The 19,465-nt window shown below is 64.5% G+C and overlaps 1 protein-coding gene across 1 annotated transcript in view; it reads right to left on the bottom strand.

Moving 5' to 3' along the window:
* Positions 1–5,188: 5,188 nt before the first annotated feature.
* Positions 5,189–19,465, bottom strand: part of LOC123028188 (carboxyl-terminal PDZ ligand of neuronal nitric oxide synthase protein-like) — a gene marked incomplete at its 3' end in the record, with an annotated part of 14,667 nt that continues 390 nt past the window's right edge. The window contains exons 2-12 of the mRNA XM_044439735.1: positions 18,774–19,067; positions 15,990–16,289; positions 15,406–15,477; positions 9,671–9,763; positions 9,102–9,160; positions 8,079–8,187; positions 7,845–7,986; positions 7,075–7,235; positions 6,525–6,692; positions 5,971–6,136; positions 5,189–5,445 (exon numbers count right to left, since the gene is read on the bottom strand). Of these exons, the coding sequence (XP_044295670.1) occupies positions 5,189–5,445; positions 5,971–6,136; positions 6,525–6,692; positions 7,075–7,235; positions 7,845–7,986; positions 8,079–8,187; positions 9,102–9,160; positions 9,671–9,763; positions 15,406–15,477; positions 15,990–16,289; positions 18,774–19,067 (1,821 nt within the window). The remainder of the gene's footprint in view (positions 5,446–5,970; positions 6,137–6,524; positions 6,693–7,074; positions 7,236–7,844; positions 7,987–8,078; positions 8,188–9,101; positions 9,161–9,670; positions 9,764–15,405; positions 15,478–15,989; positions 16,290–18,773; positions 19,068–19,465) is intronic.

The following is a 19,465-nucleotide window of genomic DNA, read 5'->3' on the forward strand; positions in this document are numbered from 1 at the left end:
GTCCAAGGACTACTTGAGGAAAAAAACGTTCGAATATGATGGGGCGCATGGGGAGAGAAGAGAAATTGAACTATCACAAATGAGAGCAGCCCCCGTAGCCCCCCAGAGAGGCAGACAGACACTCGATAGGCAAGAATTAAAATAAGTCAGCTGCTTTGTCCAAGCAAGAGGTTATTTTGTGTGAAGATGGGCAAGAGGTGTGTGGGATGCACTTCCCAAAGAAATTGGAGCATCAAGAAAGAGACCAAGATGCCAATCCAAAGAGAAAGGAGCCTGCAATTTTACTCGTGGTCCCAACAACACTGAATGCTTTATATAATAAAACCAGACCTTCTCCCCATCTCGGTTAGCTTCCAATAGCAAATTGCAGAACACGTTTGGAAAATAACCCCGTTCCCCAGCCCCCCCGTTTCCAAACAGCTTTAATTACAGAGGTTCGCCCCACTTGCCAGCTCTGAGTGTGGTTTGAGGGGAATGAGCTTGGCTCCAAAGCTGGCCTAGTATGGACTTCTAGGAAGGGAACGGAGCCACTCGTGAGAAGGCATTTGGGGTGGGGGGCTTGGCTCCTTCGCAGTCTGCATGAGCTACTGGGATTTCTCCTGGGAGCAGGACATTAGGGATTTCCGAGTCATGTTTGAGAGCTCGAGCGGTATGAGGATTCTGACGGAAAGGGGGAACCCAATACTCCCCCCTAAAAAAAGGGGGGATGCAAGTAACCTCCCCCCCCGGCTCTTCTGCAACAAGAGATGCCATGCAACACGTCGTGCGCGCGGGGGGGGCACCCCCCCCGAGAAAGCTGGCAACCCCCCAGGGGGAAGGAAGGGCCCCCCCGATATTTCCCTTCCCCCCCCCCCCCCATTTCCCCTCCAGTGGGAGCCTGTTTTAACTTGCAGGCAGAGTAACTGGAGAAGTGGGGCATCAGGGGGGGCCAAAGAGGAAAAGCCACGCGAGCCGCAAGCCCGCTTTTGGCCGGCGGGTGGTTTGTGCTTGCGGCGGGGGCCCATGCGCCCAGGTGGCGAAGCTCTTGCGCATTCTCTGGTGTCGCAGCCGGAGAACCAGCCACACCTCGCCTTGTCCCTCGAAACACGTCCCCGCCCACACCGATGGCACGGGGCACGTGCCCAAGGCCGGCGGAGCAGCGCCGTCTGAGTCGCTGCCTTGGCCACCCGGCGCTACCCCACATGTGCTACCCCCTCCCCACGGACAAGGGCCATCTTACTGCGGACTTTCTCCCCCCGCGCCCGTCTCCACCGGGCTGCCGACTGCCCTTCAGCTCGCCTCTCGGCCACACCGTGCGCAAGCGGCCCGAACTGCCTCGGTGCACAGCCATGCGCGCGGAACTGTGTCGCGTGAGCCCATCTCTGCATGTCGAACACAGACCAAGGCGCATGGACCCTTTTTGTGGGTTGGCCGGCAGCTCTCGTCGCCGGCTCCGAGGGGCCCTCAGGGCCCGGCCTCCCCTTCGCAGCGGTGCCCACGCCGTCCCTCTCGAGGGGCCGCCCGGCTCTGTGGGACGTGCGCCATCCCTGCAGAGGGCTGCCTGGCGGCCCAGGCCATGTCACCCCAACACAACCTTTGACACATGCTCAACTTCCCCTGTGCGTGCTTATTTTGGCCCAACCCCACCCATACAGGATGCCCTCCAGCCCACCGCGAGAGGCAGGGGCCGTCTGTCCGAAGCCCGCTTTTCTGACCTGCGTCCTGAGGCGTGGCGTTTGTGCCAAGGCAGCAAGAGGTGCGAGGCAGAAGCCTCGCGGACTGTCCCAAGCCGTCCTCCGGCGACCGAGAGGGGCTGGGCAGCCCCTCCTGGAAGCCACCAAAACTGCTGCTCCCCACTGGGCCTCCTCCACCCACAGGGGAAGCTTCTCCCAGGACTGGCGCGTGATCGATCCTGCAGCGCTGGCCCAAGGACATCCTCCGGACTCCCCCATGCCTGTCCCCCAGCATCCTCTTCCAGACATTTTTCCTGCTCCTGTAAGTCCCACTGCCCCCAGTCTTCCTTCTTAACGACTTGACTCCCAACTTTCCTTCCCTCCTCCGGCACTTCCCACAAGCACAGTGTGCTTTCTGCCTCTGCTGCACGGCTTTTCAAGTTGTCGGGTCTGCCTTTTTCTCAGCCTGGCAGAGGTGTGATCGAGCCGAGCCGAGCCGTGCACCGAGTCCCTGTCGTCAGGCCGGCGACAACGCGCACAGCCGAACGGGGCCTGCATTCACACAACGCAACAGTTTGTGCACCCCATTTGGTCCCACCTCAAGGCTGAACGCCTCTGAGCGTTTGTGAAGCACCTCCCCGCATATCTGCAGCAGGCATGGAAAATCTGCAGGCTTCCACGGCCGGGGACCACAGCTCCCATCTCCACTGACCGTATGCGCTAGGGCTACTGGGAGCGGGAAGCCCCCAGGGACGTCTCACGGAGATGCTTCCTCTTCTGGCAGTGAGGCAAACGCCCCTTGAAAGGCCAAGTAGTTCCCTTTTCCAGTAGGTACCACTTTTCAACTGCCCCTTAGCAGAGAAGCAAGCATTGAAAATGCCGCACACAGAAACTTCTCCTCACTCCTCTTCCCCCCGCTGGGCAACGGGGTCGGGAACACAATATTTTTGTTGGGGCGACAAAATTGGACCGGGTGGCCCCCTTAAACACTGAATCCTCATTCCGCTCTGCATTGCCTGCTCTCGGGTGCGACTTAACTGTCTTGGAGTGGCCCATTTCAGCACCCCGACCGGCTCAAAGCCCTCGAATTTTATCTGCCTGGTTTTAAAAGTGGGGCAGGAAAACGGAATCGGCCATGCCAGCCCCCGGGAGCACTGCTCACGCCTTTCCCCTGCCTCAGAAAACAAAGTCCGCTGGAGAAGGGGGAAGGAAGGAAGGAAGGAAGGAAGGAAGGAAGGAAGGAAGGAAGGAAGGAAGGGAGACCAGCGCTGTCTTTGCCACTGGCAGAGCCTACGAAGCAAACCCTTCCCAGCAGCCACAGAACGACTGGCTTGTCCCGTGGAGCGATGGAAGGGCTGCTGTGGATTCAGAGGAGAAATGGGAGCCGGGGATGGTGGGTGGGGCTCTCGGGGAAAGGTGGGTGGCCCCAGCTCTCCCCAGAAATCCCCCACAGTGGCTTCCACCCCAGCAATTAAATTGCTGGAGCAGAACTGCACCAGCGGTTTCTCTGCGGGAAAGATGAGCTCATGGGGCTGCAAGGCAGCGCTCTTTGTTGTGCGGGGGGCGGAGGCGGAGAGGGGCCGGGCCTTCCGTGCGGCGGGGCTTGCCACCAAGGCAGCCTTGCGCTGGCTCCTGTTGGCCGCAGCAACTGCTTGGTGGGCTTCCTCAGTCCTCCAACCTGGAAAGCATTTGTGCCTCTGTCATACCTGACTTCAGGCAGAATACACCTGAATGCATTCGCCACACCTGGACAGAATCACGGAGTCCTGGGGGACTCTCTGGTGCTGATCTCCGTGGGCTGTTCAGTGCCACCGGCACCCCCCAGCCCCGCCTTGTGTGGCAGGCTGCCCGCAATGAGCCTCCCGGTCCCTTGGGTGCAGGTTCGTGGCGAGCCTTCCCTGGCTATGGGGACTGCAGCACAGAGCAAGCACTCTGCACATGGAGCCAGGTCCCTCCTGTGCGGGGAGGAGAACCCAGCGGCCCTGGGGTTTCTTTGCTGCAGTTTGCGTCCTGGCTTCTGCGGGGTTCTTACAGGCTCTTTCCATCAGAGGTCAGCCAGGCCCACGCCGGCCGAGCATCCGGTGTAACCCCGTCAGTGCCCTCAGGTCATTTTCTGGCATTCGCGGAGGCGCCGGCCTGTGCGGAAGCCTGCCCCAGGGCCGTCTTCCACGCCCCGAGCTGCCTCGGTCTGGGCACGGCGTTCTGGATGCCACCTCCCGCCTGCACGAAGGCGCCTCCCTCGCGGAACCTGCCGGCCACTGGCCTGGGGCGTTCGAGGCCTGCAGCCGGCCCTGAGGTGCCGTCCGGTAGCCGCTGCGCCCCCACGGTCCCAGGCACCCAGCGACGGCCAGCCCGTCCCCAGACGGGGCTCACGCACGAGCGACGCAGCTTCCGCTCTTGTCGAGCTCGTCCTCCGAGAGGCTGATGTGCAACCGTGTCTCGTTGCCGTCTGCGGAGAAGGGCCACGAGATGTCCAAGCTGGCCACCGAGTTCCTCGTCAGGCCCTTCTCCGCGTGACCCAGAAGGCCCTTCGCCCGCGGGGCCGGCTCATCCTCCCCGGCTCGCTCCTGGCTCAGGTGACCTCGGTTTTCGGCCGGGCCGGGTGCCGGCCCTCCCCGCAGCGTCCGAGCCTCAGGCTCCGGGGCGGAGAGGGAGAGGAGGGCGGTGCTGGGGAGGGGGGAGGTCCCCGTGCCGGCGGCCGTGCAGGCGACGGGGGCGGCGGTCTCGGCTTCCAGGCAGGGTGGGGCGGTCTTACTCGACCGCCTCCTCAAGGTGGGCGGAGGGGGGTTCAGCTTGGGGATGAAGGGCTGTGACCTGTGAAGGGGAGAAGGGAGAGGGGACGGGGTCAGTGCCGGGCTTGTGTGGCTGGCTCGTGAGCCCAGGAAGAGGGAGCCTGCGACCACGCACCCCTCACCCAAGGGCAGCCCTTGCTGGAGGGCTCTGCGAATCCGCATTCGGGGCCGGGGCTTTGTGAGACGGGGGCCCCGGTCCCACTCTGGGCCTCTCCGGGCAGGCGAGCAGGTAGCAGGGGGTGCGGAAGTGCCTTCCGGGCTGGAGAGCCGGGCCGCCAACGTCGCCGGTCGCCTTCTCCACAGTCAGGGCAGGCTGGGCCGCCCCAGCTCGCGGCCCTCCAGCACCACTGGAGATGATGGGAGGTGCCGTCTGCTTGCCCCGGGCTGGCAAGGCGGCAGTAAGACCTGGGCAAGGCGATGAAGGCTCTGTGGAGGCAGCTTCTTTGACCAGGAGGAGGATGGGGAGAGGGCGGAAGCGGAGCGGTTCCGGGACACGGCGCTCCTGTGCCTGGAGACATTCTCCTGGCCCCGAACGTGTCCAAGCCCCATCAAGCAAGGGCAAGATGCAGTACGGGGCCGGGGTGCTGCCCGAGGGCCCCTGCGCCCCGCGGCACATTTCCGCACCACTCCGATCGGGACGAGCGTGCGCGCCACAGACACCGCGATCGCTTACCTCTCTTCCTGCGCCGCTGCACCCGGCTTGTCGCTCGTCTGCTGGCCGGCCCTGCCGGGCGCAGCGCAGTCGGCGGCCTCCGAGCCCTCGACGCTGCGGAGGCCTTCCGGCCCTTCCAGCACCGCGAGGTGCTCCTGCGGCTCCACGCCCCCCGCCTCCAGGCTGGCCAGGTTCAGGTAGGATTCGCACGTGCGGGGCAGGGCCACGGGGCTGCCCAGGAGGCTGGAGGGCGTCGAGGTGGACGGCAGGCTGATCTCGAGGCTGTAGTGGTTCTTCAGGTTGAGGGAGAGGGACTGGGCCAGGGTGAGGTTCTGCAGCGAGCGATCGGCTGGGGACGAAGCAGGGAGAGGGGGAGGCGTCAGTGGCGCCAGAGGCTCTGGGCAGCACGCAGGACCCAGCCGCAGCGAGCCAAGCCCAAGGCCGGCCCGGCCTCCGCGCAGCCGGCAAGTTGCGCCAGAAGGCAGCCTCCGTCGCAGGGGGCTCGAAGCCGCATGCCAAGGGCTCCCGCCAGCCTCTGGCCGGCCCCATCGTGGGCTTTCCGAGCCACGTGGACGTCCGCTCACCCCGGAGACAGCCGCGTCCCACGCGTGTGGGGAGGGCCTTCGTGCTGAAGCGCCTTCCGCCTCCCCCTCTGCCTTTGGAGCCTCCCCCACCGGAACAGCACCCAAGGGCGCCTCGGACGTGGGCCTGGGTCTCGGGCTGGCAGCAGCTCGATGCCCCTCCTGCGAGGGGCACTTGCTCCGCCGGTGGGGAGACAGGCTGCCTGGAACCGCCTGCGACGAGGCCACCGCCTCTGGGCAGCGCTCGGTGTCCCGGGGGGCCCCGCTGAGCGGGGCGGTCCCCTGGCCCTCACCGGGGTGCCGCAGCTGTGCCTTGATCTCCAGCTCCTTGAGCTGCCGCACCAGCAGGGAGACGTGCTGGAGGAGGTCGCGGTTGGTCAGGAGCAGCTGCCGCACGCGGGCCTGGGCCTCGATGCGGGCCGTGGTCTCGGCGGACAGCTGGTCCTTCAGCAGCTGCACCTGCCGGGAAGAGACGGCGAGGCAGTCGCTCAGAGGCGGCCCAGGGCTCATTGTGGCCAGTATCCTGCCCCCAGCGGTGGCCAGCCCGAGGCCTGTGGGCAGCCCCGAAGCAGGCGATGGCCAGTTGGCCGCGGCTGGGCAAGGGGGGCGCGGCGGAGCGCTGGAGAGCCTGCGTGGGACCCCGGGGGAGCTGGCTGGGGCCCCCGAGCCAGACCTCGACCCCCCCCCACTTGGCCGTAGGCGGCTTGCCTGCCCCTTTTCACGGCAGACCCCCCAAGACAGCTTGCAGCACACTCTGGCAAGGGGGCCACAGGTCAGTCTGGCCTCCCCAGGGGCTCCTCAACGCGGCGTCTGGCGCCAGGGCAAGGTGGGCCGAGGCGAGGCTTACCTGGGCTACCGCCACCTGCGTCTGCTGCTGCTGCTGGAGGAGCTGGTGCTGAAGCAGCTGCAGGCAGTGCTGGGAGGCGAGCGGGGTGGCCGAGGCTGACGAGCAGGGGCTGCCGGGGCTGCCCAGGGGCTGCCCGGCGGAGGGGCAGAGGGAGCCCTTCTCATTGTCCTGGAAGCGACAACAGGGGGGGTGACTCAGGTCGCGGTCCCACCGAACTGCAGGGATCCGCCGGCCCTCTTTAGGGTGGGTTTCCGAAGGCCTTTCCTGCCCAGGGCCCATCCCCAGCTCAGCCTTCTCTGCAGGGCCCGCGTGGTCTCTGGCTCCCGCCACGCGCGAGTCCTCACTGGGAAGCAGCCATCTTACAGGATCGGACTGGGAATGCCCGTGTTCCAGTGCCCGCTTGCCCGGGACCATGCGGCCTTGCAAGGAATCTGAGAGGCCAAAGTCCCGGAGCGCCCCCCCCCCCCGGGCGGCCTGGGGAGGCAGGGGCGGCGTGCAGGCAGCACAGATGCGGGGTTCGCCGCAAGCAAGCTGCTGTGAGATGCCCCACCTGGCCGCTCCTGTCCTTGAGGCCTGGCCCGCCGTTCGGAGCCCCCAGGTCGGGCAGCGCCAAGGGCAGCTCGCAGGCGCCGCAGTCGGAGAGGTACGTCCCGTCAGAGTCCGCTCGGGCGTGTTCTCCATCCGCCATGGCCGGCCCGGCCAGCTGCAAACCTTCAGGCAAGCGAGAAGAGAAGAGCCCCGAATGTCTGGAGCAGGGTCCAGGCGAGGCCAGCCAGGCGCAGGAAATCGAACCCCGGGAAAAGAAACCCGCGGCGGGGAGGGCAACTACAACAGCGCTTTTCCAGGGGCTGCCCCCGTTCCCCGTGGCCCGAAACCACAGGCTTAAGTGGCGGGAAGGGGATGCCGGGTGACCCTCAGCCCGAGGATGGCCCTGCGCTCGCGCCAGCCGCTCCCCAGCCGTCGGGGGCTCCTTTTCCAGCCCTCTGGCTTCAGACCCAAATGGGACAGCCGGGGGTGCTCCCGGGTCGGTGCCTCAAAACCTTGCGCTGCATGCTGGCATTTGCCAGCCGTCCCATGTTAGCGCTGCTTCTGCATCAGCTTGGAGGACCTCCCTCCCCGCCCCTTGGGCATGCTGGCCGGGGCCGATGGGAGCCGGGCGACCCTGAGTGGTGGAGGGCTGCCTTCGGGAACCACGCCCAGCGCCTCTTCCAGCTTTCCGCCACCTGCTAATGCCAGGAAGGCCCCCTCTACTGGTCTCCGTTTCCTTTCCTTTCCAAAGGCCTCCTCGAGACCCACGACGGGCCCGGTCCAAACCCTCACCTTCCACGTGGGGGTCGTCCGCCGAGTTGTTGCTGGCGCCGTCGGCCTGGCCATCCGCGTTCTGCAGCGCGTGCTGCAGGCTGAGTTTGTGGCACACCTCGAACGCCTGGCCCACTGTGCGCACCACGCGCATGGCCTGCGTCTGTGGGAGAGAAGGAGCCGCCCGTGTGAGCAGGGGGCGCGGGAGGAACGGGGGCCCCGGCGGTGGGCCCGGCCCGGCCCGGCCCCGTTCACCTTCTTCTTGGACTTGAAGACGTTGCATCGGAAGGAATTGTTGGCGCCGTCCCTGGCGATGTAGCTGAAGATCTTCAGGTCTTGCGAGTCGTGCGAGACATAGAAGATCCTAAGCGGAGGGAGGCGGGGAGAGGCGTGAGGGCTTCGTGAGCCCGTTGCAGCTCCCGCTGGGCCGGGGCAGCAACGCAGCCGGGGCTGGCCCCGTGGCCCCTTCCCTCCTCCACACTCCTGGAAACCACCCCGAGGCCCTGGCCTGGATTGTCAGGGCAGAGAGGGAATTACCGGCTTACAGGCTGCACCGCCTGGGCCACATTAGCAGCTTAGCCGCTTCGGCGTCGCAGATCGCAGCCACCTGGCGCATCTGCCACAGCCGTGCAGGGGGCCGCATTTCTGCCACGCTCCACTTGGATGCAGAGGAGCGGGGCCTCCGGCGAGGGTCCGCTCAGCGAGTGGCCCCCCCCACCAAAGAGAGCCCTGTCCTGCGGTCCCTTGCCCCTCGGCAGGAGATGTGTGCCGGCGAAGGAGGAGTCGGTGCCCTGCTCCCCGTCTCTGGCGGCTCCCGGCTGTGCGTGCAGACAGCCGTTCCCAAGTCCCCCCCACGTCACACCCAGTGTGGGGGAAGAGGCGGCGAGCAGGTCGGGCAGCGGCAGGCAGGCCAGGGGCCCTGCTGACTCCCGAAGGCCCCTCCACTGGGACGGGCCTCGTCCCTACCAAGCCCTGGGCAGCCCACCGAGCGTTGCTGTCGAGGTACAAGCCGGGAGGGGACTCTCGCAGCCCAGCTACCGAGAGAGAGCGCGAGACCATCGTGGATCGGGGCCCAGGTGTGCTCGCTGTGCTGCCCGGCCACTGCGGCTCCGCTGGCGGAGGGAGGAAGAGAGACACGGCAAGCAGGGGTCCCCCCCCATGTGCTGTGGCATCTTTGGAGGCCACCTGCCCAGCGGCGACAGCAAAACGGCCGAGCCCCTGCTTCGGGACTGAGCCCTCCCCACTGGCGGTGGGGAGGTGGGGGCGCGGGGGGCTCACCTGTAGACCGGGTCGTGCATCACCACCATCCTGCCCTCGTCCCAAGCTCGTTCCTTCCTCTGGGGAGCCAAACAGTTTTGCGAGCGTGTTAGAAGAGGTGGTAACATGCTGGAGCCTGCGAGGCCGGGTGGCGGGAGAACCGCCCCTTGCCAAGAGCTGGGACGGCCCCACGGACCGAGTGGCCGGACGGGCAACCCTTGCTGGCACAGCCCTCGCTTGCTGAGCGGGGGGAACGGCCTGTGACGGCCAGCGTGCCCCCGCCGGGGCCCTTCCTCCCGTCCCGACGCGCACAGGGCTGCCCCCGAAGCCGCGCACGGACCGGGGCGGGCTCTCTTCCGGTGTGCCAGAGGCCCGCCCTTCCCCGGCTCGGAGCTGCAAGACGCCTGCAGGTTCTCTTTCCGCTTGCACCAGTTTCCCCAAAGAGCCCTGCACTTGCGGCGGGAAGAGCGGGTGGGGGTTTTCTGTGGGGATCCCACGCCGGCAGCTCGGGGCAGGGCCCGGGTCCCCATCCAGATCTCAGCCACGCCCGGCCCCGCTTAGCTTCCCAGGCCACCCCGCCTTCCGCGTACCTTTTGCTTCTTGCGCAGGATCACCTTCACCCCGTCCACCGAGATGACGATGTTGACCTTCTTCTTCTTGATGTTCTTGGCCTTGAATTCATACTGCGGGAGCAAGAGGGGGCAGACGGGGCCGTGAGGCTCCTGGTCCCAAAACCCGATCTGTGGAGCTCTGGCTCCGTGCACCTGGAGCTCCCCCCGCCACGGCCTGGCTGGCTGCCTCCCCCCGTGCCCACCCCCCCAGAGAGGGACGTGCCCTTCTCCCCTGGGCACTGAGCAGGCAGGACCTCTCCATCCCTGCGCTGAAGGAAGCGGCAGACACTCGTGATAGGGCCGAGCGGGGCGTGGGGGGGGGCAGCTCTGCAGCGCTTCCTGTGCTCACTGCACTGTGCTTTTGGTGGGGATGCGCAGGAGCCGAGGGCGTGTCGCGCTCCGGAATTTGAGGCGGCATGTATGTGCACGCGCGCGCGCGCGTGCCGGCGTGAGCGAGACCGCCCCCTCTCCATGCGGCCCCCAAATTAGCATCGATTAGGGGAGAGCCGCAGCCCTGGGCTGAACAATTCTCTCTTGGGGCCCGACGGGTGCTTTGTGGGGGGCACCCCTGGACCAGCGCTCCATCCCGGAAAATGGGCTGCACTGGCTCAGTGCGGGAGGAGCACACTCTGCACATCCTCAGAGGCACTTTGCATGCTCCACCCCGAAGGAGTGATGGACGGCGCTCAGGCTGTCGCCCTCGAGGTGCGTGTGGGACACAGTTCCCATGCGCCACGCCGGCCACACCGGCTCGGGGTCCCCTCCACCCGTCGCCCAGCCAAGCTGCCCTCTGATCAGTCCACAAACTGTGGATCGGGACAGGCTCAGCTCGGCAGCCAGGTGTGTGGCACCAGCGACCAGAAGCAGCGAGGCGGGGGCTGCGCTTTCCTTTGAACGAGAGCGGCGAGGGGGCGCTGGGGGGGGGCCGGATTCCCGCTGGCGCTGGCAGGCAGCAGCTGCTCCCCCTTCGGAGCAGCCCCTTCTCCCTTCGCCAGCTCCGCCTGCAGCTAAAAGCAGCCGTGTGTCCCCCCTTCCCCGCCGCCTCTGGAGCTATTTTAGGCATGTAATTGCAAGGTCGGGAGGGAGGCGGGAAGGGGAGCTCAGGCCGTCCCCGCCATCCAGTTTGGCAAGCGCGCTGGAGGATCTTCTCTCAGCCCCAGCAGGGGGAGGGGCTCTGGCGCCCCCCCCCCCGTCCCAGGACCGCAGCTGCCCCGCAACCCGGCCACTGGGGGGAGCAGACTCCCTGGGGGCCCACGCGCCCCGCCCCACCCACGCTCCCAGCCACAGGGAGGCCGCAAGCACAGCTGCCGGGCCGATTCCTTCGGCGGCCCCACTGGCGCCGGCCCTCCCAGAGACCCCTCCTCTTGTGGGATCCCCCAGGCTTTCTGCACAGCAGCCGCTGGCCGAGCCCGCACCCCCGGAGCTGCCCCGGGGGCTGTCCAGCTCCGTGCAGGGGGAGGAAGCGGGATGCTCCCGCGTCTCGGGCCGGGGAGCCTGCCGGAGGCCCCGAGTTCTGCCGAGGCAGCCGCGAAAGAGGAAGCTGCCCCGGGAGGCCTGGGACGGCCGCTGCCACCTTCTGCCCCGACCACTGGAGGCTTTGGGTTTGGGAGGGGCAGCCCAAAGCCCCCAGCCTCCGGGCAGAGCTCAGTCGCCCTCTCTTGACCTCGCCAAGACCTGTGCCTTGGGCGCAGCAGCCACTCAACCCTCAGCCCGGGACTTCTGGGCAGGCAATGTGTTCAAGGCGAGCGCCTCTTCCGGCTTTCCCCAGCCTGGGACCGCCGGGTGCCTGGCGGGGGGATGCGGCCCAACACCTCTGGAGGACCCAGGACCGGGAAAGCTGGCCTGGAGCAAGGCCGGGGGGATGCACCACCCCCCCGCAGAGAGGATCCGGCCAGGCCGTTCTGGGGAGGGCAGACAAAGGTCGCCGTTGCTCAGAGATGGCGCATTCATCACCGAGGCATGTGCTGCTTAACCACCGAAATGCCCATCCGTGTGGCGGGGGGTGGGAAGGGAAGGGAAAGATGGCAGTGGGGAGGGGGCTGTGCACGACGCGGTCCCCACGGGGGGCACAGCAGCTCAACTTTCTATGATTACTAAAGGATTGGGGTTTTTTTCCCCCAATGTCCTTATGGCTGCAAAGATAAGGTTAAAATCCGTACGGGGCTGAGCAGAGCTCCCTGCGGAGCAGAGGGGGCTCCCCGTGTTCTGCATGATGAACTGGCAAATTATGTAAAACACATGTAAATCTTCACGACTCGGAATAATCCAAGTGATGGAACTGCGGTTGCGGTGGTGAAAGAATATTTTACAGAGAACTTTGTAGGCAGCTCCACTCCATCCCTCGGGCAGCATTGTGCATGCAGGCCTTCTGCCAGAACGGCCTTCCCTACAGCCCTGTGAGGTGGGCCACTGGCAAAGCAGAGGTGAGCAGTCCTCACTCTCTGCCAGCCTCAATCCCCACTTCCAAAGCCCTTATGTAGGCCTTCCCAAGGCGTTAAGCGATGGGACGGCATACAAAAACTCCAAATAAAATAAAATAAGGAAGAAAAGTGTGACCAGGCAGAGGAGGCAGGGCGGCAGAGGGTGCTGCCGGATCGGGTTGTGCTGCAAACAATTAGCGCTTTTGCCGTGGCAGCTTGCTACTCGTTAAGGTGGCCCCGGCAGGCACGGGCAGACACGTGATCGCTGACGTTCTTGAGGTCCTCTGAACATCCCCCCAAAATCGCAGCTCACTTCATTCCTGTTCCCAAACAGGAACGTTTCCTTTCCCCCACTCCCAAACTGGAACACTGCTCCTTTTCAATCTGGAAAACAATTACACGTTTTCCCATAAGCCAGAACATGATGAAGCAGGTCGGAGGGAAACGCACGCCCGAGCACGCGCCCCGAGAGTGCCTTTTCAGGAGGGTGCCGTTCCAAAGGCGTACGCAACTTCAGGAAATTGCCAACGTCTCCCACCGACCGCATTTCTGGTTGCACTTTGCATCTGGAGGCATAAACAGGAAGTGCATTCTCGCGCTTCCCTAGCTACGAGGCCTGTGGAGGCGGCAGCCGTCCAAGCCAGCCTTCCTGCCGGAGGTGGGGCTGGTCGGAACGCACTCAGAGGGCTGGAAAGCCAAGATAGCTTCATGCTGCCTCTGCTGCCAAGCGGCGGGTTCTCTCCGGACAGCCGATTCCGGAGATCAACCGCTAGGGAGGGGCTACAGCCTTCAGGTAGTCTTCCCTGAGGCTTCAGGACCTCAGGTGGAAGGGCGCTGGACACTGGGCCTTTGTCGCCATCGAAATCCAGCTCTGTTCTCAGTTCCTGCTGCGATTCCCTTCCTAGAGGGGGTGGAAGAGGTGCGCTCGTGCACGCTGGAGCCTAGGCGCTTGGCTCCCCCGGGGCAAGCCCCTGCCCCACTTCTGCCCTCTCTAGCTGGTGGGCAGCAGACGCTGTGGGTGGCTCAGACCGTCCTCCCAGAGCTCCCAATGCAGCTGTTCTGTGTTCACGTTGTGTGTGAGACAGGCCCACAAATTCCAGCAAACAGGATTTGTGGCTAAGCTTCTGGTTGCCAAACGGCATTGCACGGATGTCTACCTGTTTATTCTGGCAAAAAGGTCACCGTGCGTTTGGCCGATGGCTCTGCCCTTGGGCACCAGGCGCCTTTCAGCCAAGCGGCGGCCATGTCAGTGTGCTGGCAGAAACGACCTTGGGTGTCCCTTGCCAAGCGCCATGGATTCGTTACCTACGACGCTGAAGGGGGATGGCGCAGCCTGGGAGTCCTGAGCTAAAAATATCTCCGCCTCTGTGATCAGAAAGCTGAATGTTCTGCAGCAGGCAAGCCCCCACGTCTACAGTGCCAGGGAGAAAAGTGTGTTTTTTCTCAGCACAGATCTTGTCCCAGAAAGACCAGTGCTGCCAAAAGGTTTTTTGGTGTGATCTGTAGGGGCACAGCACGTGGCTCTGGGGACGACAACGAGACACGGTGCAACAGGAGAGCGTCACCCAGTGGAAAGCAGGAGCCAAGAAGTCTCTGCTTTCTCCCTCAGGCCTAATGACTGCACAGCCGCCTTTTCCCCAGATACGTTCCCCCTCCTTTACCCTGGCAACGAATGGTGTAAGAACCCTTAGCTGCCGGGGCCAAAGGTGATTTGGGGCAGGCCAACCTGCCCCCGAACAGTGGTTTCGTGCGGCTGGCGCCTCGAACAAGCATCCTCTTTCTCTGCAGAAGTGTGGCACCGGGACAGAACATTTCTTGCTCTCCGTCCACATCCCACGAAGCGCGTCAAGCCGTGTGCCGTTGCGCAGAGCCCTGGCCGGCTGCCCGTGCAGCCCCCTCACTCGGGGGCCAGTCCGCTCTGCTGCGTCACCGGGCCTCTTGCTGGTGCCACGCGGTGTGCAAGGGGCCTCTGCACAGCCGCCGCCACCTGCATGCAGAAGGCTTCCCGGGCAGCCTCTGGCGCTGCCACGGCCCTTTCTGTTGTGGCCCCCGGGCTGTGGAACGGCCCCCCCAAAGAGGCTCGCCCGGCCCACCTCCCGCGTTTTGCTCTTCCACCTTCCCATTTCTCCCAGCAGCTTTTGCTTCTGTCGGTTTAAGCCCTTTACTGCCTCTCAACCCTGCGCAAAGCAGCTAGGCTTAGGTTTAACGTGTGTCGTCTTTGTTACACTGTTGTTTTAAACTTCCATCGTGCATCCCAGCTTCTGCTTTAGGGGTTCAGTTATGACCTGCTCGGAGAGCACTGGCTATAGGGCCATAGAGTGAGGTATTAAAACCCCGAGGGTCAAGGGCCAGCAGGAGGATTGGGCTCCGATTTATTCGTGCGTATCGGGTGATGGTGGGCTAGGTCCGCCTCTCTGACATAGCAGAATTATCTGGGATCATCGGCCGCACGCTTAATTGGCGTGGCTTTGCTCCGAGGGACAGAAGGACCATCCACCTGTGGGCCGTGCCGTCATTTCGCGAGCGGCCACTACTCTTCGGCTTCGCGGCAGCAATGACATGGCAAACGCTGCCAAAATCGGGGAAGGAGCTGCAGCCTAGAGGATTAATTCTAGCTCAGAGGATCATGGCAAGGCCTGGAACTCCGTGCATCTCATAATAATCCAAAAGGAAGACTTGCTATTGAAACAAAGCATTACTTCGGGCCTGGCTTTGCCGTAGCGAAGGGGCAGGCCCACCGCCTCCCACCCAACCTGCCTTCTGCTCCATACGCAGCTCTGCACCCAGCTGGGAAGCTGTGGCTCCTCTGCCCACCCTCCCGTCCGGGTGGGCTCTGCTTCGGGTGGAGGAATCCGCCCTCCTCGGGCACCTTTCCCCAGAATGGGGAGCCCTGAGCTGCACCCCGTCTTCTCCTCCCACGACCTGCAAATCCAGGGGCGGGCGACGGAAGCAAGGCCGGCTGGAGGCCCGGAGGCTGCACCTGCCCAGCCCCGTGGCACAACCGCCCGGTGTGGGACCCGGCCAGCCCCACAGAGGGCCCTCGGTCTGCCCGGCCAGCCTTCTCGCAGTGCGGCCTCTCCGGCTGCCTGGAGAGCCTTTGTCTCCATTCCAGCACAGAGACTATCCGTGGCCTTGGGAACGGAGGCAGAGCGGTGCTTGCCAGCCAGCCTGCTGGTGCGAAAGGAAGGCGGCGGGGGGGGGGGGAGCCGGAGCATCTTGCCTCCCCACCAGCTCCGCTGTTCAGGAAGCAGACGGAGCACGGGGGAGGAGGGCCGCACGTGCGCACTGACTCACCCGGATCCTGCGCATCGCCGCCACGATCTCCACGCGGCTGTTGGGTCTAGGCACGTCCAGGCTCCCAATGTACTAGGAGGAAGGGAGAGAGCGATGCGGAGGGTTCAGGGCAGCGGGAAGCCGGCGGCTGCCTTCCGGGGCTCTCCGCGGCCGGCACTGCCCCCTCAGCTCCGCGGCCTGGGTGCAGCGCTCAGCCACGGCTGCCCTGCCGGCTGCCCCACAGGGACCACCTCGCGCACTGGAGCGCCCACACCGAAGCAGCCCGGGCCTGCGTGCAGGAAAAGCACCACGCGGGGCGCAAGCACATGGCCCCCGGGGCAGAGCAGCAGCCCCCACAGGGCCAAGCGGGCCTGTGGCAAGGACATCCCCCCGCCCTCCGCGCACACCCTGGATTAGTCACTCGGCGGCCATTAGCCACATTAACCATCCGCTCAGAGTGACGAAAGGAGGCAGGCGGGGAGCCCTCGCAGCTCTCCGGGGGCAAGCTGTGCTAATTCAGTTGCGCCGCCGAGCACGGCGAGGAACCTGACGGGAAGCCTGGGCCACGCACGTCCACGTCTCGGGGGCAGGCCACGCGCACATACCCCATTTTTGGAGGTGCTCCAAAGAGCACCTGTCTTCCGTTTGTTTCTTTCCCACGGGGGCCGAAAGGGAGGTGGCAGGTCTCCTCTTCCCACAGCCGCGGCACTGACAGCCAGGCCAGGACGCCTCCGTCTCTGCACCCGGTTGCCCAGCCGCTTGAAATGTCCGCAGGCAGAAAGGTGCCTCGACTGACCACGAAACACACCCCATTGTTCAAAACGGCAGCTTCGCACCCAGCTGGAGATGTGGGGGCCCGGGAATAATTGTGGGAGGGTGCTTCCCCCCACCCCGAGAGCTCTGGTCTAAACAAGATGTGCCTCAGCATTTTTGTTCCCCCCGACAGTTACGAAGCGGCGCTGGACACGCCACGCTCCTTCCAGAGGTCCGTTCCGAGCACTGTTTCTGGGACCATCCAGCGCTGTTTTGCTTGGAAGCCAGTCTCCGTCGCGTCCCAGCTGGACTTAGGGCTGCAGCCGGAAACTTTATCGTGCCTGGGAAGGGAAGTGGGGAGGCGAGCAAAGAGACGCCCCCTCACCATTCAAAGGCGGTGTCTATTCTAATAGTGTCCACGCTGGCACAGTGTTGTGGGGGCGGAGGCCAAATGACAATGCTTGGTATTTGAAGCATCCCTCCACGCTGCCACAGGAGACCCTCTCTGTGCACCCTCCCCCGCACCCCCCCGCGATCTGGCCACCCCCCCCCCCGGAGAAGGAGGGACGTGCGAGAGGCCAGCCTCCTTGGAATGCAGCCGCCTGGCCGCCCGCCTCCTTTCCGCACCCTTCAGCCTGGAAAGAGAGTCGTACTCGGGCGCAGAAGCCACGCACCTCCGGTTTGGTCTCCCCTCCAACATGCACAGAGACAGTTTCTCAGGTCAAGTCAGAGCAAAGGCAGGGTCCAGATAAAAGGCTCTATTGAGCATGGAGGGAGGGACGCTGTGGAACTGCCACAGGGTCCCGCAGCGGGCCAGCTCTGTCCCAGTCACGCAGGGCCTGTGGACTAGTGGACTGGTTTTTCATGGGGAGCACATGGTGCCTGTGAATGAGCAGACAGTGGAACAAAGAACACCCGACTACCTGAGAGGCACAGACAGAAGGGATCGGACTCGAATCTACCTCTCTGGACGGGGCAAAGTTCTGCGTCTGCTTTGGAGTCACACAGCACCCTTCCTTTCAGAAGGCAGCATCTCACTGCTCAGCATCATCAGAGCAGATGGCCGATGAAAATGCTATTCTGCTATTGCATGAAGAGACCTATGCAACCTTGAAGCTTGCACGAGCCAACAAATGCACAGCAAGCTGGTAGCGGCCGCTGGGAAAATGTAGGCAATATATCTTGCTGGAGGCTACTCGGAATATTAGAATGCATCTGCAGCCTTCTGCAAGTTGGTTCCATCAAAGGGCAGGAGCCTGGTGTGTTTTGTCAGCCTTGCAAATACCATCTGTGATACAGGAATATTCCTGCTAGGGTTTTAAAGGGTCGCACTGGGATATTCCCCGCATTTGCAAGTTCCACCAAGAATCAGCTCTTTTGCCACTCTGCTTGACGATCAATTCTGCGTCGGCAGTAAAGCTTGTGCATTCTCTGGCCACTGCTGGATGTGCTTGACGGCAGTTCTCTACATCCCGCGGCCAAGTGGGATTCGATCCTAGTGCATCTGGAGGGCAGCTGGTGAGGGAGGCTGGCCTTGCAGGCAGGTTGTAAACCCAAGGCCACGGTGTGCCTGTGGGGGCTGAACTACCAGGCCTCAGAAAGCTGCGATCAGGCGCAGGCCCCAGCTTCCGCCGGATCTCTGCACGACGCACGTCCCAAATTGCAGGGGACCCTGTAGCCCCATTGGCAAGCCAGGCTCCTAATTAATCCCACGGGAAAACATCCCGCTTGCTTAAGCTTCTCAAGCCAAGGAGATGGAAATAAAAGAATAACATTAAAAGGCTCTCAACAGGACAAACCAGTTCTGTGCGGAACAAAAGCCCACGAGCGCCATGACCTTCCCGTGTCCTGCAGTGCTGCCCCCTCCCCCCGAATTTCCTTGGCTCCCTCCCATTAGGGCATAATGACAAAACCGGCCGCCATGCCGCCGGGCTCCTTGGCTGGATTCCCCCCTCGGCAGACCTCCTGAGATAAACGTATTTTGACTGCTGGGCCCGGCACCGGCGTGGGAACGGCGAGTTCCAAGGCTGCACGCAGGAGGAAGCGCACACCCAGCGTGCCTTGACAAGCGGCCAGCAAGGCCTTGGGCCATGGCCGCATCTCTGGGCCGCTGCCACGGCCAGTCCCAGCCGGAGAGGGGAGGGCAAGGTGTTGCCTGCAGGCTGCAAGGACGCGGCTTCTCCCAAGTCCTGCAGGAGCAGCGAGCAGGCAGCCGCCCCAGAGGCAGGGCATGCAGCCTGGTGCCTCCATTCAGAAAGTCGCCGCCCAAGGTAGACTGCGCCTGGGCACAGAGGTTCGGTCAGGCTGTGTCGTCCTCCAAGAACCTGGTGCCCTCGCTGCTCCCAAACCCCCTTCAGTGTCACCGCAGGGATCCCAGGAGAGGCCATGGGCACCAGGCTCCGGGAGGCTGAGCCCCAAGGGGCACCTGCCAGGCAACTGGAGGGCCTCTCTGCCCCGAGCCCCCCTTTCTGAAGGGAACCGCCCCAAGGCCTCTGGGGCCAGGCAGCCATCACCTCTCTGCTTCTCCTCCCCATGGGTGACCGTTGCAGCCCCCCAGCTGGGCACCTGAGATGATGCGGCAAGGGCAGTGAACCTGTGGAGCGGAAAGGGGGCTTTGGCCAAGCCTGCAGGCCCACCGCTGTCCACGGCAGGCTTCGGGTCGTGCCGGAGCGCCCCAGCAGCCCGATTCGGCGAAAGAGTGGGTGGCTGCGCTCCCATGTGCAACAGCGCCTGTCGCGGGGGAGCAGAAGCGACGAGGAAAGGCCCCCTCGCCCCTCCGGCAGCGCCACGGAGACGCAGCGCAGGAAGGCACGGCGCCCATCCCGCTTCCCTGCGCATCGAGCCTGTGCCACCTGTAGGGCAGCGGCAGACTTCGCACTTTTGGGCGCCCCTGGGGAGCCGCTCTCGTCCTCAAGCGACACGCAGGAACGCTGCAAGAACATGGAAACGGAGGCAAGCCGCACCGGCGGGACTTCTGCTTTCCACGACGGAACGGGGAACTGCCGCTTCCCAAGCCGGCCAACCTGAAGCGGGGCACTGGGGCGCAGCTGCTCAGGGAGCGAGCCGGCGAGGGGAGACCTTCGCGCCCCCTCGCCCCGCCTGCTGGCTCTCGGCGAGCACGTCCCAAACCGTCCCGGGCGGAGACCCGCGGAACGCAGCGGGGGCGGGCGGAGAATGGCTTCCTGGAGGCGAGCGCAGCCGCGGGGCTGGGGCTGGGGCTGTTCTGGCCGGAGCGCACAGGGCGCCCGGCGCTCCGCCCACGCTCGGGGGGCCCTCCCGGCGGGGCCGGCCTGTGCGCCCCCGGCCCCGCCGCGGAGGGCGCCCGGTG

Source organism: Varanus komodoensis, unplaced genomic scaffold (assembly GCF_004798865.1).
Source record: "Varanus komodoensis strain SLA01 unplaced genomic scaffold, ASM479886v1 scaffold36, whole genome shotgun sequence".
Classification (NCBI taxonomy): Eukaryota; Metazoa; Chordata; class Lepidosauria; order Squamata; family Varanidae; genus Varanus; species Varanus komodoensis.